Source organism: Gopherus flavomarginatus, chromosome 1 (assembly GCF_025201925.1).
Source record: "Gopherus flavomarginatus isolate rGopFla2 chromosome 1, rGopFla2.mat.asm, whole genome shotgun sequence".
In the NCBI taxonomy this organism is placed as follows: Eukaryota; Metazoa; Chordata; order Testudines; family Testudinidae; genus Gopherus; species Gopherus flavomarginatus.
Genome location: NC_066617.1, coordinates 119,311,548 through 119,331,824, shown reverse-complemented (window position 1 = coordinate 119,331,824; position 20,277 = coordinate 119,311,548). Strand labels below are relative to the sequence as shown.

The 20,277-nt window shown below is 44.1% G+C and overlaps 1 protein-coding gene across 1 annotated transcript; it reads right to left on the bottom strand.

Moving 5' to 3' along the window:
* Nucleotides 1-5,813: 5,813 nt before the first annotated feature.
* PEX26 (peroxisomal biogenesis factor 26) lies at nt 5,814-20,039 on the bottom strand. The gene is made up of 5 exons (XM_050937366.1): nt 19,368-20,039; nt 15,672-15,812; nt 12,682-12,995; nt 10,745-10,891; nt 5,814-9,852 (listed from the first exon to the last, which is right to left on the bottom strand). Exons 1-5 carry the CDS (start codon nt 19,583-19,585, stop codon nt 9,749-9,751), a joined length of 924 nt encoding a protein of 307 aa, XP_050793323.1. The 5' UTR covers nt 19,586-20,039; the 3' UTR covers nt 5,814-9,748.
* Between the last annotated feature and the right edge of the window lie 238 nt (nt 20,040-20,277).

The window sequence follows — 20,277 nt, the reverse complement described above, 5'->3', positions numbered from 1 at the left end:
ATGGACATTTCAACACTATTCTGTTTCATGAAAACTTTTGAAAGGTTTTTGTTCTCGTTCCAATTAAGAATGAAAACAAATTTTGAAACCCCAAAAGTTTTTGCAAGACAGAATTGCCATTCTCTGGTCAGCTCTACTTTATACCTTTTTGATGGCGAGCAGCCCAATCTACAGTCCATGTATCCCACAGTGCTTTAAAGGAACTAGATAAACATAAAATAATATTATTACTATTCAACTTTAACTAAAAGATAAAATAGTATTATTTTCACTTTATTCTATATCTTTAATAGTATTCTGACCACAAGCACCATTAGAGAGGTGTTTTCCATTCATCTTCATTCTTTGAAATGGTTCTCTTCCTCAGAGTTGAAATGAGTAAAGAAGTGTCCACTAATTTGGATCTCTTGGGTGCCCAACTTGAGAAACAGGGATTGATTTTCAGACATAAGCATCCACAACTGCCAAGTCAATGGCAGCTGAAAGTGCTCAGTATCTCTGAAAATCAGGCACTTAATATTCGAAGTGGACCCCCAAAATTAGTAGTCATTTCTGTAAACTGGCTTCCTGACTGATTTGTTCTCTAAAATGGTTGTGTTGGTTTCAAAAAGTCAAGCTGATACATCAAGCAGCATGACTGAAAAAAGACACAGAAGATATAGGCAAAAGGTGTGGGATTCCTTCTCAGCACCTATGGATTACCAAGTTATTTGTAAAGCCTATAAATATATTCAGTTTTCCATTGTGTACAACTTTATCCTTGCTAGAACATTTGGAAAGGAACCCGCCTTCAGGAATATTTTCTTTTACTGAAGAATCTGTAACCAAGCGAGAACCTCACTGAATTCTGTTGAAAACTAAAATGTTATTTCTGGAGTGATCTTACTTTACTGGAGTTAATTTGTTTAAAAATCATCATTGGACAACTGGGGCCAGATTCTGATCTCAATCACACCATTGTAAAGCCAGAGCAACTCCACTGAAGGCAATGGAGGTAATCCAGATTTGCAGCTGTGTAACCAAAATCAAAATCTGGCCAATGGTGTTTTGATGCTTTTGCTGAATATCCCTGGAAAACCCAGACTCTCTGTTCTGCACTCAGGATCATGAGCTGTAGAATACCAATCAGTCATGAATAGGGCACCGTGTCTGTCATGGAGGTTGCAGAAGTCATGGATTCTGTAACTTTCCATAACTTCTGGAGCAGCCAGTGTGGCTGATCCGAGGGCTGCTAAAGCAGCTGGTTTCAGGGCCAGCTGCTCAAACAGCCCCAGGAATAGCCCAAGAAGCGAACCCCGGGGCAGCCAGAGCAGCCGCTCCTCCAGTGGCCCCCAGCGATGACCCCCAGCAGCAGTCCTTGGAGTGGCCAGAGCAGACTGTGCTCCAGCAGTTCCAGGCAGCTGGTGCCACTGCCACCCCCTCAGGAGCAGGCCCCTGGGGCACCCCCCCTCACCTAACAGTGGCCCCCCCAAGAGTCAGTCAAGGTTATTTATTGTATAAATCATGGACTGGTCACGGACCGTGACTTTTTTTTTATTGTCTGTGACCTGTCCATGACTTTTACTAAAAATACCGTGACTAAATCGCAGCCTTAGTCATAAAGCTGAAAGCATTGAAGCAGTATTTTTTTTTATTTTTTTTTTTTTTTTGTAATCAGTGAAAGATAGGTTGATATCTGCACTGGATCTTAAAACTCTTTGTTCTGTAGACACATTCTATTTTTAAAGGATTCATTAATACTGGGATATTTTCTGGCTTTTGTATTGCAGGACTTAGGAAAACAGCTGATAAGTCTAAGCACCAACAAAAATATAAACTTTGTCGACTGTATGTTACAAAATCCATCAGGAACTTTTTTTTCTGGTTTATTTCCACTGCCCTCAATTGTGATTATCAATTAATCAAGTGAAAAGCAAAGGCATCAAACCATGAAGTGAATTGGGTAATTTTGTAAATTTTTTCATGCATGGGTGTGAACACGGAGTATCAATTAGCTTGAGTTTAACTTGTGTTACTGCTACATTCATAGAAAACTACGAGTGTTACCTTCGGATGGCACTAGAAAAGAAGGCATTAAAAATAGACAGAGAAATGAGGCTCTTAAAGATTTCACAACACTTGTCAGAAGAATACCTTGGTATCTTGGGATATGATTGTCAGAGGGGCTAACCACCCACAGCAACTCTTTACTTCAGCTGGAAATCCGGATGGTCACCACTTACAAAAAAGTCATGCCTCTGGTCAAATTGTGAGCTGGGAAACTGTAGTCTTCCCATAAACTTCCCCCTTAGTTTCCCTTCAATTTAATGTATCTTTCATTCCTGTGCTTAACTCTTGCACTATTACTGCATGAAATTTCAGTTGGTATTCTATTAACAGTGGAGTTAATCACGATTAATTTTTTTGAGTCAAGTGCATGAGTTAACTGACAGCCCCACTTGTTACTAACTTTAAATATAGTTAAAACTCATTAAGTGGTGAATATGCTGCACATAAAGAAATCTGTTTGTAATTAAGCAAAATTATTAACTGTTATATCTAATTATTATAATTATAGTCAGGGCAATGTCAACTGCTGAGGTCATTTTTATGTTGTGTATCGGCCCGTTTTCACTGGCAACGTGGCTTGTGTAGTTGCAGCTACTAGCGCTGTCTATACTAGCACATTACAGCACTGAAACTTACAGCGCTCAGGGGGGTGTTTTTTCAGACCCCTGAGCGAGAAAGTTGCAGTGCTGTAAAATGCCAAGTAGACAAGCTCTGAGGTCCAGATATTTCATGAGTGCTAGGTACCTAAATACCTTTGAGGATCTGGGCCTATGTAACATCAGAGGTAACTGGAGGGGAATGATGGTAATTGAGTTATTTAGCGTGTTGTAAATTCTATTGATTGAAATGTGTCAGTGAAGGGAAGGAGAAATGTATCAAGAGATCTCAGTGGTAGATTATTTGATCACCTGTGCACAACAAAAAGTCACCAAGCTTCATCCTCCTCCCAGCTCTAGGCACCAGCAAAACAAGCAGGTGCTTGGGGCGACACATTTGCAGGGGGTGGCATTCAGTCTATCCTTTTTTTTTTTTCTCCTCCCCACTCACATCCTCCCTTCTCACAACCCTTCAAGAGCAGAGCCATGGAGCAGCTGGGGATCCAGCATGGGAGCTGACAATCCACAGGACCCTGGGAGCTGTACTTCCTTGCCTAGCTCCCTGCCTATAGAGCCCTGCCTGGAGCAGGGAAAGAACTACATTTCCCAGCAATCCTTTGGCAGCTATCAACAGGAAAGGGAGGGGTAGACCGTGAGATATCTGAGCCATGCTGCAGCTTGCTGAGAGTCAAAAAGGGGTGGCATTGTGAATGGGGAACAAGTGTGCTCAAGGAATAGGCTTTGCCCCAGATATCCCGTTCAGAAGACTTCCTCAGACTGAATATGTAATACTGGTGTGACCTCACCTCGCAGTCCCCAAAGAAGGAATTGGGTGGACTAAATGGACAGTGCCCCTCCTATCTGAAGCCTAGCAAGAGAGGTACATGGATCCCACTAGAATTTAAAATGAAAAGTAAGGGAGGGGTGGCTCTGGACCTGGGCAGCTTTAGATACAGTACCAGGCACTTAGGACCATTTCCACTTCTGAGCCATGGAAGCAGAAATTGACTTTTCCCTTCCAGATATAGCTAATATTCAGAAAGGGAATCTAGCACCTGCCTTCCAGATTTGAACACCCTCAAAATTCAGGAGTGGTCAAGCTCAATTCAGGTGGCTGTTACTTCATTTCTCCCAAATCAAATATACTGAGCCACTGTAACTTGCTGTAGAAAAAGTAGGATGAAATCGAGCAAGAAATGCTTCCCAGTGGTTTTTAGGACTGGAATTGCTATTTTCAACAGTTATTGCCTTTTTTAAAATGTATTTGTTTAAAAGGAAGACAGTGATATTGCATTGGCAAATTCCCCATAGAAAGAAAGAGTGGAACAAAAGAATAATAAAGGCACCTCAACTTTTCCTCATTTATAGAGGACAGTCTTATAATATGCATCCAGATATCCTCCAATCACACAAGCTGAAAATTCCACTTTACTGCAGTTCTGTAACCATATGGGAACCAATCCTGTGTATGTTCTGTGCACATCCAAAATTCCTGCTGAATGACCTGCCCTGGGAGCAAGTTACCAGTGACCCAGGGCTGGGACAGCAGGAGGGTGCAGGTTGAGGGGAGAGCCCAGGGCTGGGGTGGCAGGGGGGTGAGAGGAAGGCACTGGAGGCGGGGGAAGGGGAGAGCCCAGTGCTGGGGCAGCAGGGGATGTGGGGGGAGGAGAACCCAGGGCTGGGGCAGCAGGGGGGTGGGGGAAGGGCACTGGTGGTGGCAGGGATGAGAGAGCCCAGTGCTGGGGCAGCACGGGATGTGGGGGGAGGAGAACCCAGGGCTGAGGCAGCAAGGGGGTGGGGGAAGGGCACTGGTGGTGGCAGGGAGGGGAGAGCCCAGCGCTGGGGCGGCAGCGGGGGAGAACCCAGGGCTGGGCCAGCAGGGGAGTGCAAGGGAGACCCAAAAAATTTTTTTGCTTGGGGCAGCAAAAAACCTAGAGCCGGTCCTGGCTACAGCCTGCTCTCCAAAGGCTCCACTTCAAAGCAGTTGAGTACAGATGCTGCTGTACTTCTCCCCTGGCATTTTTCAATTCCCTGTAGGGAATGTGTGTCAATATCTTCAGCCTCCTACAACAGGAAGTCAGACAGCAGCAGAATCATCTCCAGCTCCTATGCCTGGAGATACTCAGCAAAAAGTGCAAACACCCCTCTGTCATAAACAGATAGTTAAGGGTTAACGCCTCTTTTACCCGTAAAGGGTTAACAAACAGGGAACCAACCACCTGACCAGGGGACCAATCAGGAGACAAGATACTTTCAAATCTCCGCGGAGGGAAGCCTTTGTTTGTGTTTTTTAGGTTTTGCTTTGTTCTCTCTGGGCTCTGAGAGTGACCACACGTACCTACAGGCTCTCTAATCTTCTATTCCAATTTTGTAAGTATAAAGGTAGAAAGACGGTATAGTCTTTTTATTTTTCTTTATTTGCAAATGTGTATATGGCTGGAAGTATTTTAAATTGTATTTCTGCTGGAGGCGGCTTTTTCTCCAATTTCTAGAAGCTGATAGACCCTGTAATATTCCATCTTGAATTTACAGTGATTTTCTTTATTCTTTTATTAAAAGTTTTGCTTTTTAAGACCTGTTTGATTTTTTTCTCCTAGTTAAGGATCAAAGGAATTGAGTCTGTACTTAACCAGGAGGGAGGGGAGAAGGGGGAATCCCTTTGTTTTAGATTCACGCAGCTTGAATCTGTATTGCCTCTGGGTGAAGGGAAAAGGGGGGGTATCATTCCTCTCTCTGTGGTGATTCAAGGAGTCTGAATCACGGTGATCTCCTAGTGTACCCAGGGCAGAAAGGAGCTGGGAGGAAGGGGAAGGAAAATGGTTTATTCCCCTTTGTTGTGAGACTCAAGGAATTTGGGTCTTGGGGGTCCCCAGGGAAGGTTTTGGGGGAGACCAGAGTTTATCAGGCACTCTACTCTAAGTCCTGATTGGTGGCAGCACTACAGAATCTAAGCTGGTAATTAAGCTTAGGGAAATTCATGCTAGTACCCATATTTTGGACGCTAAGGTTCAGAATTGGGAATTATACTATGACACCCTCCCCCCTACAGCAAGGGTTTGGTGGCAGAATTATCACATCTACAGACGGTATGTATGGTGGCATCTTCCCATAAGGTAAACAAGCTCTTTGATTGTGGTAAGGGATAGGGGAAAATAATGAAACTACAGATGAAGAATTATTGAATACTTTACTCCTTGTTGCATGTTTCTGTAAATTCTTGGCCAGTTAAGTATATACAAACATATATAAATCATGAATAGACAAATACTGCTTCATATTAAAAAGTTTAACATATGAACAATATATGTTGCATCTTTAATTGAAAGCATCTGGGAAGATATGCAAAAAAATATTCAATACTCTGATCCATTATATGAAAATACATGCATTCGTGTTTGCAGGGTCACAGCTTATGAGTAGATTTAATTGGGTAATTAGTCCCATAGAACTGAATGGTACTACTCATCTAATTAAAGCATATGCTTGCAGAATCAGGGCCGCTGTTTGCAGTGAAACATATTTCCAAAGAATTCAATGCACTAAATGTAAATATTTTTAATAATGTTGTGGAAAATCAACCACACCGTTGAATTTAGATCAGACAGCCCAAGGCTCTTTTATTTCATACAAGCATATATGCAGGGAGAGACAGCAAGAGGCTGGCTGCTCTACATATTACAAATTTTACCAAGCTTATAAAGGTTAAAACCGCAAAACGTAGCACGCTGGTTATATATGTTATTTGCCTTATTTGGAATATAATGCTGATGATAAGCAAGCTGACCAATTAATTCTCTATCTATCGTTTTTCCTGTTATTGTCTTTGCCAGTCAAGTCTGCGGTTTGACCATTCCAGCACCTTTTCTGTACTCCTGACAGCAGGCTCAGCTGTTGTAACTTAACAGATATTCTGGTTCCCCTTTATCCAATTCTAGTTCCTCTTTTTGGGGCCCTGACCACATCTTTCTGCCTCAGCATGCCCTTGGTACAGAAAAACAAGTTTAGCAAAAGTTAAAACTCTTGCTCTTAGCTAAAGGCTTTTGGGCCTACTCTTACTCTATTCTCAGCAAAAAGCCTGGGGCCTTGGGTAAGTAGGGTCAAGGGCAGGGTTTCCCTATCAATAGTATATGCTAGTGTTATGAAAGACTGTTTTGTGACCAGCCCGATTGAGCATCACAATAAGAGACTACATAAGTTTCAGAATAAAAATTATTACTTAAGTATTTAAAATTAAATGAATAAAACCATTAGAATTGCATAAGTGATATTTTTCTGTTTCCACCATCCTTTGTCTCACTTTGTGCTAAACACAATGAAAAACATTCAAATTAAAATACAAAATTACTAGGAGACATTTGAGGTGGCTAATCTATGCATCACTCACACATATTAAAAAGATCCATGGAAATGAACAGTTAAGACATTATCAAGCAACCTCTAAGCAGAAATCGAGAGCATCATGTATGCTCCTCACAGAACAAGATCCCAATACACAAGCATGGCTACAAACAGAAATTTGCAACAATGAGCCAGAGGAAATGCGAACTGGCACCTAATTAATGGCGGAAAGACAGACTACATGATTAGTAAGCAGAATTTGACACCCTCAGATACCACTGTAACTAGATCATAAAGGTATGTACATAGCTAGCTCCTGCAATGAGACTGGGAAGTACAAACTAGTCATTCTTAGAAGAGTTACAGAGAGGACTTGTCTAAGTTGTCTGGCAGTGCACTCTACAGGAGTATGATTTCTAAAGTTCACTAACATGTTGCACACTTATCAGACCATGTAGTCCCTGCTGGTGTGTACCAGAAGTTCCTTGGTGCACTTTAACGTAGTACTATTGGAAACAGAACTATGTTAAAGCATGGTAGGGAACTTTTAGTGCATACCAGAAGGGAATACACAGACCAATTAATGTGCAAGCTAGTACATTTTAGAAATCACGGCCCCATTGCCACACGACGTAGACAAGCCCAGAGCCTTTCTCCTTAGAGTCTGGATATGATTATTTTATGCTGAAAGTCTTTGAAATGATGAATCTGTGACTGAGCTCATGGAGATATGATGGCAATAGGTGCATTACAGATGCATGTAAACAATAACATGTGTAAGGTCTTCAAGGCTTTGTTTTAACTGCCTACACGTTTTTCCACAGCAAAGATAAATGCACAATAGTTATCTCGCTGTAATATCCTAATGGAAACAAGCTTCCTGTACTTTCTTCTGAGTGAGAGGTAGGCAAAGTTGTTCATATTACCAACCCCCATTGCATCATTGACCTTGCCTGGTTTACCTCTCAATAACACGACAGAGCCTTGTCTCCACTAGGATTTCACAGGATAGTTCATGTTAGTTATGCCACAGAAAAACAGATGCGTTGTTTAGCAGTGAAGACGGAATCTCAGACTCTCTTAAGAGGAGGAACCGCTAACAAACCATTGTAGTGCATGCAGCCAGCTGTTGTGATACCTGTGTGCTGCTGCCATTTTTGAAGGATTAGAAATAGCTCCCACAGCTATTTCTATGGTTACTGCAAAGGCAGAAGGCCGTGTGGGATGTTTTGTAGAGGACTCATGTTATAGGACATTGCACAAGGATCTGCACTGAATGCCTCTTAGTTATCAGGGAGGTGAGGAGTTCAGGGTGTGGTTTGGGTCTTGTCTACCTGAATAATCACGTATCTCCCTGTTTTATACCGTTAAAGCTACAACCAGCTAGGACACTTGAGCTGTGAAGCCAACTTGGTATGGGGGCAGGAACTGCTGCAAAGTATTATCCAGGAGGGCCCTTTGACCCTGGAAGTCGCTCCCCCAACCACTAGTCTGAAGTAGCTTTGATCTGTTGACCATCAGAACACTATGTGCTAGAGCTTTTGGGGAGGACTGGGGTCTAGGGTTTTGGATAGAGGGGGAAATGTATTTTGAGGCCTGTTAATTTACTCTTGGTATGAAAGAGTGCAGTTTTGCTGCTGGATGATTACTCTGTGGATTGTGATTCTAAATACTTGTTGGGAGGTCTAGGCATGTGGCTAGGAGTCTTGTATATTTAAATCTAAATATGTAAATAGAAAGCATGTCAACGGAAGATATACAGACACAAAGTATGCAGTGAAACTACATGACAATTCAAGTAATGCGGCAGGTCAGACTCAATAAATACGACGCATATTAAGATTAACAAGAGCAACTCTGTTGGCTCTTGCCTCTCACCATCTCCATTTCTCTGCTGTCCCCTATTTTAACTTATCCAGTGTCAAATATTTAGTATTCATGATCTTCTGAAAGACAGAAAGGTCTATAATTGCTTGTGCTCAATGCAGACAGGCAACAGAATGGGCTGACGGATCCATCTTTCTAATGAATCCCATCACCTTGATATGCTTGCCTAGCCACGATTGTTAAATCCAAAGTGAGAACGACTATGCCAAGACACATCAGGGTCACAACAGAAACTCTGGCCCTCAGAACAGAATGGGCTCCAATTTCAGTTTGCAATATTTTACAGTGTTTCACATATTTGGCGCAAATCAGATGCTGCAGAAACTGGGCATTTAAAGGGTGCCAAGGCAGGACAGTTTTTTGGCTCCTAGGGTTCCGTGTAGACCTGGTACTCTGAGATCTTTCATAACCATACCCTCTGAAATTCCACTCCCACTTCTTGGACAACTTCAAAAACATTTGCAAGGATGGAACAGTCTCTCAGAATGCCTGTCATTGTTCTTTGCCATTGGCTACAGACTCTCACTTGGGACCCACACCACAAGCAACCACTTTCAGGGGACATCTAAATAAGACATGGGTTAGAGAAGGAGGGCTAAAAATCTGTATGTGCACATTCCTCCAGGGTTAGTGCTGTGCTGCAGAGCTCCATAGCAGGGAGACAAGTAGCAGAGACAGTTTCAAAATCCAGACAGCACTAGGCCAGGTTCTTAGTCTGACAAAAGAGGAAGATGTCACTGCATGGGAGCCCATGTGTGGTCATTTGAATTAGTACATTGGTCTCAGGAGTCCTTGTAGAGCCTGATTAAAATCCTCAAGACAAACTGCCACTTGCACAGCAACAGAGACAAAAGATTTGCAACACATCGTAAAGCCACTTAATCTTGAACTGGAGGCCTATAGAACGGAGAAAATACAGCCATCCATGCCTGATGGCAGAGCTGGACCAGCCTGTAAAGGAAGGGCAGGGATGTGGGAGCAGCTGTAAAATAAAACGAAAGTATGTCATTAATGTTTGCTACCCTTCTCTTTATAAACTCAGAAGGAGCTGATCCCCACTCGGGTTAAGGGAAGCCATCAGCTTTGTTTTCTCTTTATTCCTGCCGAGGTGAGTGCTCAGACTCTCACCTAGCAGAAGCTGCAGGGCATAGAGAAGAGGGTGCTGCTCTCCTCCCCAGTGACCTATGCTTCACCCTCCAAAGGCTGATTGACAGAACAGCACTGAAGATTCAAAAGTCCCCTCTGTAGGGGGGTACTGAGCATGTACCTCAGTAATGAAGATTCTTAGGACTAGCAGAAACACTGGAAACTCTCCTTACAAAAGGGAGGCGGGGATCTATGTCCACAGACTTTCTGAATGCTAATGAGTGCCTTTTAGGGTAGTTTTGGGTTGGCTTGTAGCTTAAGTGGATCAAGGCTGAGGTTAGAGCTAAATTACTTTTCTAAAGTTCACCAGTCACAACCATTCTTACCACTCTGTATTTCCCACAGCCAACACTTTTGCAGCATCTTTCTCTGACAGAGGCAGAGTCTGGCACTGGATAGCTGCGAACTGCCCACAGCCTGTGCTTCAGAACACTTTCTGACAGTACCTTTCGTTAGGAAAGGCCACGGATGCAGTAGCTATAGGTTTATTTACAGCCAGCTGTCCTACACATCTCCCTTCAGTGACCTTTTAGTGGAAAAAGCTGGAAATAATAGTAGCTGTGAGATCCCGCACACCTACCACTCCTGTACCATATCTCACAGTAACTCCTAAAGGGAGAGGCTTGAATAAATGTTCCTTTTCCAAGCCCAACCCTAGCAATTCCCGGTTTCTTGTTCATAACCATAAGACAGATAACAAATAACATTCAGAAGCCTTAAACACATACCCGGGTCTAGTCTCACCACCACAAGGCATACTATGAGAGCAGCCAAGAGCATCTTTTTGTAAGGGCTGGAACAGAAGTGGCTTGACATGGATCCCAGTGCTCTACGCAGCACTGTTAATATGGTCAATAACTTTCGGGACACAGAGCCTGGAATACAAGTACAAGAGGTGGTTAAAGGAAGGGGCAAGGAAAATAAGACGGCATAGAAAAGCTGCTGGGTTCCAAAAGCTATCTCAATGGAGCATGTGATAGGGTGTCTGCCCCACACTGGACAAGGAAGGGTTAACTGCAGCAGCAAGCAGTGGGAGGTGAGTCCTCCGAGTGGTCCAGAGAGGCTGTGTGAGTGCAGCCAATCAGGGAGGAGTTGCAGGGAACAACCAATCAGGGCCAAGCAAGCTCACATAAAAGGAGCTGCAGGGCAGAGTAGAATAAGCTGCTGCTGGGAGCTCAAGGAGTGAGGACTGTGTCTCTAGTAGGCAAAAAGACCTATGGCACTTTGGACAGAGCAATTACTCACAGAGAAGGGGAGCAAGAATGAGCTCCTGATTAGCTGCTGGAGCTGCGTGGTTGTATGCCCTGAAGTTAGGGAGAAGAAGGTGCTGGGGCTACAGGGAAGTAGCCCAGGGAAACTTAACAGCATTGGGAGAAATTAAAAAGAGTTGCAGCAAGAGGCTGCTATCTGTAAACTCCCTGGGTTGGGCCAGGAGTAGTGGGTGGACTGAGATACTAACCCCTAGAAGGGGGGAACACGGATAGTGACACAGCTGGACGGTCAAGTCACGAAGAGGGTGCTGTGGTTCCTGAGGCTGTAAGAGTGACCACTGGCAGATGTGGAGACAGAGTGATGATGTGCAAGCCATGAATGGGGGTGATGGCCTCCAGCTAATTTCCAGAGTGGCCAGGAGGACGTGCCAGCCCGCTGGTGAGTGATGCACCCCATGACCGGGCAGCTATTAGAAGGAGGAATGCTGTGTTCATCCCTGGGCTCCTCAAGCACTCCTGGCCTGTCTGCTATTAGCAAGGATGTAACATCACATTGGCTCCTGCAATCCACATGACTTCCTAATTGGACCGCTATTAACAGAGGTGTGTTGCTTTCTTTTCCTGCTTGCTTGCTTTCTTTCTAAAAGCTTTATGGTAGTTGTTACTGAAGAGGAAGCTTGTACCCAAAGAACTTTATACAATTATCAATATTAGTGTCCCATAAGGGAGGGATGCCCTAGCCAGGTGCTGGAGCCCCCTGGAGACAAGAATACCTGGATTAATTGGGAATTCTTAGGTCTAATAAGTGCTTAATTCCCACCCATATATTCTACTACATGGGCTCAAAAAATGAGAATACAAGAAAATTATTCATGGGGAGGATAGTAGAAAGTTCACACTGGCAGCTACATAAGCCTTTAGAGGAAATGTCATCTGTCTTAAGTTTTAATTGCATGTTTTTACATATTTCTTCTGTAGTATATTTTAAAAACTGGCAAAGACTAAGGCAATTTTCTAATGTGAAAGATAAACTGTCTTTGCAACTCATATTGAGCAAGAGCATTTGTTTATGCACATGCCATGTAAGAGGTCAGAAGGAACATCCCCTGGCAATATTGTTAGTTAACAGTTAATACCCACTAAGCCAGCACACTAAGGCCATGTCTACACTATGGAAACTAGCAAAACATTGACATGGAGCTGTAGCTATGCTAGCATAACCCTGTAGTGTAGTCGTTATGTGAGAGGGAGAGGCAATCAGTAGATGGTATGTGTTGAGCTGCATGTTGACATTGTGAGTTTTAACTATAGTGAAAGCACCAAGAGCAGGTAGGTAAAACACTTAACATAAGTCTAAATACAAATAAAGAGTGATTTGGCCCAAGTTCAGTGGCTCCTTCTTCTACGCCTTGGAAGAGGAAAGCAGGATTGTGAGGGTTAGAGAGAGCACCTACTTAACAGCTTCTCCCTCGCTGTGGCTGGTTGCTCTTCGGGGGCTGACTGCGTCTCTTCCTGTTGCACCCACTGATACCTCCTCTCATTAATGGTCCTCAGGGCCTCAAGTTGTTGCTCTTTGTTGAGAGCGTCACAGCCCTGTACCAGCTCCTCTGCCTCCACAAATTGTCCAAGGGGAAGCAACACATGCAACAGATGCAACTCCATCAAAGTGCCATATGAAGGCAGGCTCTGATTGGTTAGATCTCTCAGCCAATAACTGTCAACTTCCAACATCACATGGGGCTCCTTCACTGTGCTGTACAAAAGGATGCTAGAATGCAAGAAAAAACATTAATATTACACTACAATCTATTTGCAAAGTTGAGATCACTTACAGTTACCAACTTCAGTCATCTATGACTGGAACTGGACATAGATCCCTCAGTGACAATCTGCACTCCATGCAGAGCGGGGGGAGTCCCTAGGAAGCAACCCCTCAGCATGTGCCTACACTGCAGCAAGAAGGTGCGATTCCCAGTGTGGGTAGACAGACATGCACTAGCTCAGGTCTAGCTACCGCACTAAGAACAGCAGTGTAGCTGCTACAGCACTGGTGGCAGCTTGGCCTAGCCACCCGAGCTTGGATCCAAGGGGAAGCCGGGGGGGGCTGGGATTCGGATGCCTAGCCCAAGCTATCACCAGAACCACAATGTCTATACTGCTATTTTAGTGCACTAGGTTGAGCTGAGCTAGGGCAAGTCTATCTATCACAATGGGAATGACACCGCTCAAGTGCAGTGCAGACACCCACAGAGGCCAAGCTTCCTTCCTCTCCCAGCAACGTTCCCAGCCTTTCATCACCTGAGCAGGGAGCAAAGGTCTAGTACAGCAGTCACTGCTAAAATGTAAGAAATATTATCATCTTAAACACATGCTCTTCACTGGTGGTGGCATGGGACCTTCTCCCTGCACTTACTGAGGGCATCATAGGGTCTGAGTCTTTGCTAAGGCCACAAAATTCATGACATAACAAGACACATCAGGCAGTACATTACTGGGCAGCTCTCGGACCCTTTGGGTTTTGACATGAGGGGTCATGAAGGCTGGCAAATACACAGACTTGAGTAATGGGTGAAATACATTAATCAGAGAATCAAATGTTCCGAGACCCGTTACACTCAATTTAAGGCTCTCAAGCTGCATGTGGCTTTTCATAGCTCTGAATAATACTCTCTGCTCAGGCTTGGATAATCATGATCCTCAGCACCCAACCCCCTTTCCACAGCTGCCAAGCCCTCCTCAACCTCCTCCTCCATAACAAGCATCAAATCAATTTTCTCCTCCTTTCTAGAGAGGCCAAACCCTTTCACAACTCCATGCTCTCAGTAATAAGACTCCTGCACACCTTCTTCTAAGACACCCGTACTTCCAAGGGAGACTAGATTTGCTCCAGCAATCACTTGGAATGGTACTTGCCTGCCTTTATAAAGTGCTTTGAGATCCATAGGTGGAAAGCCCTAGAAATGAGTACTTAATACTTTTATATATTCAACTTCTTGCAGCACTCTTTTTCTCCTCCTGCTAAAAATTGAATTAAAAAAAACCACACTTCTGATGGAGAAGAGTCTCTGGATTTTTCTTAGGTATTTAGTGTAATCTCATTCCATTCATTGATGAAGTGGTTCTTTGGCTATTTATAAGTCAGGTGCCATGGCATCTTTCATCACAAGGATTCCTATGAGAACATAAGAATGGCCATACTGAGTCAGATCAAAGGTCCTTCTAGCCCAGTATCCTGTCTTCTGAAGCATCTGGCATTGGCCACTGTTGGAAGGACTGAACAGAACAGGTATCATCAATGATCCATCCCCTGTTGTCCACTACCAGCTTCTGGCAAACAGAGGCTGGGGACGTTCAGAGCATGGTGTTGCATCCTTGACCATCCTGACTAATAGCTATTAATGGACCTATTCTCCATGAACTTTAGTTTTGTTTTTTGTTTTTTTTTGGGGGGGGGGGTTTAAACCCTGTTATAGTTTTGGTCTTTGCAACATCCCCTAGCAAGGAGTTCCACAGGCTGACTGTGCACTGTGTGAAGAAGTATTTCCTTTTGTTCGTTTAAAACCTGTTGCCTATTAATTTCATTGGGTGTCCCCCTACTTCTTGTGTTATGTGAAGGAGTAAATAACCCTTCCTAATTCACTTTCTCCACACCAGTCAAGATTTTATAGACCTCTATCATGTTTCCCCTCAGTCATCTCTTTTCCAAGCTGAAAGGTCCTAGTCTCATACAGAAGCTGTTCCATATCCCTAATCATTTTTGTTACCCTTCTCTTTTTCCAATTCCAATGGGTCTGTTTTGTGATAGGGTGATCAGATCTGCACACAATATTCAAGAAGTGGATGTACCATGGATTTATATAAAGACAATATATTTTCTGTCTTATTATCTATCCCTTTCGTAATGGTTCCTAACATTCTGTTAGCTTCAGTCAGGAGACAGTCACAGTAGTCCAGCCCTGCAAATGAAAAAGAGGAGGGAACAACATGTCTTTCTCTGCAGTAAAGCACTAGGGAGATGCTGCACTGTTTGAGGCAACGTATTCTAGTGGAGATGTTAAACCACTGCCTGACTACAGGTCCTAGATAAAGATCACATAACACCTGGGATGTGTGATCTTGGTGTCAGGGCAACATCCCTTCTCACACTAACAGGTTCCAGTGTCTCTAGCTGTGGAAGAGGCAAAACAACTTCTAACCTATCATTGTGGCATTCCTTGAAAATGAAAGATGCTGCAGAAAACCAAGTTCAGCTCTGTTCTTTCATTCTGAAAAGGTTCCCTCTTAACAGCTGTGCCTGGCCCCCTTCTTGTGCAGGGGGAGATAAGAAGGAGAGACAGGAAGGAAAAAGCCCAACTAGAACGCCATACAGCACACTACACATACAGGTTGTGGAACGTAGGTATTTTAGGCAGAACATATCCGGAAAGTACAGATAATTACTCACCACAGTTCCAGAATTTTTGGAGGCAGACGTTCAGGGACCTGGTAATACTGTAGGACCCAAGACAGAACTTCTCTCCACCGGTTCATCTCTGCCAGGGCCTGGATCCCCACAATGCACAGGGAACACTTCACTTCCGCAGAGCTGCCCAACAGACAAGATAGTCCAAATGAGCACTTGTGAGAAATGCTGTTTCAAAATCCTTCCCCTCCTAACATCTAATGATGGGAGCTTTCTAATTCCTCCTCAGTAGCTTTTTCCCCAAAAGCACAGACAATATTCAGCCTTTTTAGCTGGACATGTTTGTTTCATATCTCCAGAAATCCCACATCTCTCAATCATGCATAGACCCCATTTCACACTAATCAGTTGTCGTCTATATTCACATGTATTAAAGCAGCCAAAACAAGACAAATGTACCTTTAAATTAGTTTATGCTTTTAACAATCTAGCCTCTAGTAATAGTTTGGTGACTAAAAATCACGACAAGGACTACTGGCATCATTATTATGTTAGGACTGACAATGTGTTGAAATTGTTATTGTAAGAGATTCCAAACCTAGATAAATTTTCAAGAAAACTGGGTTCAATTCCTCGCCCTGCTTGTGCGACAGAGTCAGTGATTCAACCATTCTCTCTGCCTCAGGCCTGGTCAACACTAGGAAATTAGGTTGGTATAACTAAGTCAGTCGGGGGTGAAAAATCCACACCTCTGAGTGATGCAGTGAAACCAACCTAACCCACAGTGTAGAAAGCAATAGGTTGATGAGAGAATTCTCCCATAGACCTAGTACTGCCTCTGGAGGAGGTGGATTACCATTGGTGCAGGCAGTGCCTTCACTGAAATGCTACAGCGGTGCAGCTAGGCAACTGTGGCATTTTAAGTGTAGATAAGCCTTTAGTTCCCCACCTATAAAATGAGGATTCTATGTCTTCCCTCCCACCCTTTGTAGGCCTTTGAGATAGGCTGTGTGTTTGTGCAGCACTTAGCACAATGGGGCCTTCATCGTCAGTGGGGTCTCTGGGTGTGACTGTAATATAGCAAATAAAATATCAACCTAAACCATTCCTTTCCCATCTGGGGGAATTTTTTTATAGTGTCCCTCCCTGGCTCTTTGGCCAGGTAACAAGTATAGGCTCTATCCTTGTTGTGACTAATCCTAACATAATTTTAATGCTGTTTTACAAATGTGTTTTTTATATATTATATATATATATATATATACACACACACACACCAATCTCAGAGCTGGAAGGGACCTTGAAAGGTCATTGAGCCCAATCCCCTACCTTCACTAGCAGGACCAAGTACTGATTTTGCCCCAGATCCCTAAGTGGCCTCCTCAAGAACTGAACTCACAACTCTGGGTTTAGCAGGGCAATGCTCAAACCACTGAGCTATGCCTCCTCCTGTTCTTCCAGGGAATTCTCATCTTCATGCCCCTCCCCACTTTTAAATATGTTTGTGGATTCTTTAGTATCTAGTAGTACCATAAGAACCTCTGGGCTATATTTTCATGGGGCATAATAAGCTCAGTAAACTACATCATTCTGATGGCTTTTGAACTCATCATAACTAACAAGCAAAGCAGAGCTAGACTAGATCTGTTAATTGGCAGGACCTCCAGAGAAATGGGAGTTACAAGCCTAAATACATTGGAAGAGCTGTGCGTAAGTCCCTTTAAGAGTTCATCTGTTCATTTCGTCCACCACAAGTCATAAACCTGTATTAGGTACACAGTTTTGGAAATGAGGAGGAGCAGGAGGAGTATTTTTGTCTTCAGACCGGGGGAGGGGGGGCGGGGGGGAAGAGCAACAAGACTAGAAGACCTAAGGCACTCAGAGTCTGTTTCTATGCATCTCCCTAGTAACAGACAAAGGAACAAAACTATCCCTAAATATAGTGATTTATAAAAGGCTAATAAATTATAGATATTGTTTATCTCTGTAACATGCTTACAATAAGAGAAATTCCTAGATTCCAAAGACAGAAGGGACTATTGTGATCATCTAGTCTGACCTCCAGTACAACACAGGCCATAAAACTTCTCCAAAACAATTCCCAGAGCGTATTTTAGCAAAATATCCAATCTTAATTTCAAAATAGTCAGTGATAAAGAATCCACCATGACCCTGGGTAAATTGTTCCAGTGGTTAATTACGCTCACACTTAAAACGATATACCTTATTTCCAGTCTGAATTTGTCTAGCTTCAACTTCCAGCCAATCAGACCACATTATACCTTTCTCTGCTACATTGAAGGATCCATTATTAAATAGTCTCCATGCAGGTTCTTACAGACTGTAATTAAGTCACCCCTTAACCTTCTCTTTGTTAAGCTAAATAGATTCAGCTCTTTTAATCATTATCGTGGCTCTTCTCTGAATCTTCTCCAATTTATCAACATCCATCTTGAATTGTGGACACCATAACTGGACACAGTAGGGCAGCAGCAGTCCCACCAATGCCAAACACAGATATAAAATAGTCTCCCTACCCCTACTTGAGATTCCCCTGCTTATGCATCCAAGGATTACATTAGCCCTTTTGGCCATGGCATCACGCAGGGAGCTCATGTTCAGCTGACTATCCACTATGAACCCCAAAATTATTTTCAGTCACTGCTTCCCAGAATAGAGTCCCTCAACATGTATGTATGGTCTACATTCTTTGTTCCTAGATGTAGTTGTATTAAAATAAAAACAGAGTTTAAGCATGTCAGTAAGTGTTATAGATGGCTATAAGTCATGTATTGACTTGCTGCATTCTAAAACAATACATTAACCATTTACTAAATCATGCACTAAATATTCATTAATCCTTTATAAATAGAACCTTAATATAAAGCATGATCAATAATCCCAAGCTTCATTTTTCTGAGTCCTTATACATTCTTAGACCTATGATTATCAAAATGCCTTGATTCTCAAGGCTCTGCAAGCACTTCATATACAGGAATCATTTCCCTTAGCTGTGGCATACAGTTGCTGCTGGATGAAACAAATCAGCTGTTTGTATAGAGAACAGCAACATTACATCCCACTTCAGGGTTGAAAGCACGCAATAATGTATTATTTCCAACTGAAACAGCACGAAGGGTTAAAAACTAATTTGACAAATCAGAATTTGGCCAAGATACCACTATTAACACTCTCATTACTGTAAAAAAATGTTATGAAATTTTGAACTGCCAAAGATGATCAAGGATCTCTGCTTTATGTGTCACACAAAAGACAACAGCACCGACTGACCAGTAACACTTGCAACTCTACCCAAGTAGAAGACTGAGGGGAAAAGAGGGGCAAAAAAATCCAAAGCCAGAACCCCAGATCCCACAGTAGCAGCACTGTTTCTGAGCAAAATATTTCAAAGGGATTGATTAAAAATATTCAGGGTCGATAGGAGTTCACAATGGGGTCCCCGAAGGCAGGACTTAACAGATGTTACACTGATACATTAGATCTTAGTTGAGTCTTGTCAAACATCTCAGGTCTACTGTACTCCAGTGTGGTCACAAAGAAAAGCCAAGACTTTTCTGTCCAGGAGTCACCTGGATCAGCTTTCGTCTGCGCTTCGATCTGAGCAGATTTCGCAGGGAACCGGCTGCACAGGCCCTGCCTGCGTTTGCCCTGAGTAACTAAGCAGCGGGAACCTCCCCTGCTCCACGCCCAGGGGTGACTGGGAACTCCCCCCCGTACCTTTCACAGTCAGGGTCCGAGGCAAGGCTTTCGCAGCCCCGCTCACACCTGTCCAGAGCAGCAGCAAAGTCCAGGTGCACCACCAGCAAGTCCGCAGCCTCCTCCAACAAAGAGGTCGCTGGGGCTGGCACGGGAGACAAGGACAGAGGCTCGCTGCTCCTGAGGAAACCTGCCGGCCCGCCGAGTCCAGCTGAGGACACAGGCAAGTCGTTCTTCATGGCGCTCGGGAGTGGCGGCTCTTAGCATCTGGGCTTGGCTACGTGCCTTTGAATCCCGTCCCCGATCTCCTTCGGAGCCATCGCCTGCTTGTGACCCAGCTGCTCCCGCAGCGCCCCCCGGTGCACGTACGGGCTGGATCCTCCCACGCGCGGGTTCACGCTCCAGCCATGCACCGGGGAGTGGAGCGCAGCGGCAGCGGGAGGCTCCGCGCGATTTTACAGCGCACGCTGCGCTGGGCCTGAGAGCCCGCGCGCACCAAGCTGAAGCTCTGCGCCGGCGATCGGTGCTGTGTCCTGGCTTGCGGCTTATGCCCGCTGGTTCCAGCAGGCGCAGCGTGCAAAGGCAGCCAGCACAGCCCGGCCCCCCCCAGATCAGGGGGAGCCCCTATTTGCTGCGTTTCCAAAAAGCCTGGGGCATGGCAATCTTCCCCGCCTACCCGCACGCCTCGCAGCGCTCAAACCCTGTGCAGGGGACTATGGGAATTGTAGTTTCTTTGGGTCACGGTTCTGCTGTTGCAGGAAGGTTGGAGGAGGAAATCAAGCAGAATGTGGTCTGCTCTGGGATTTAGAACCGTGCCGAGGGGTTTGTAGATGTAGGGTTTAGCTTCAGGTTCCAGGGGTTATGCTGAGCAGGGGTGGGAAGGGCTGGCCCTCTTTCCCTCGGATGCCAGTAGAAATGGAATTACTTTGTC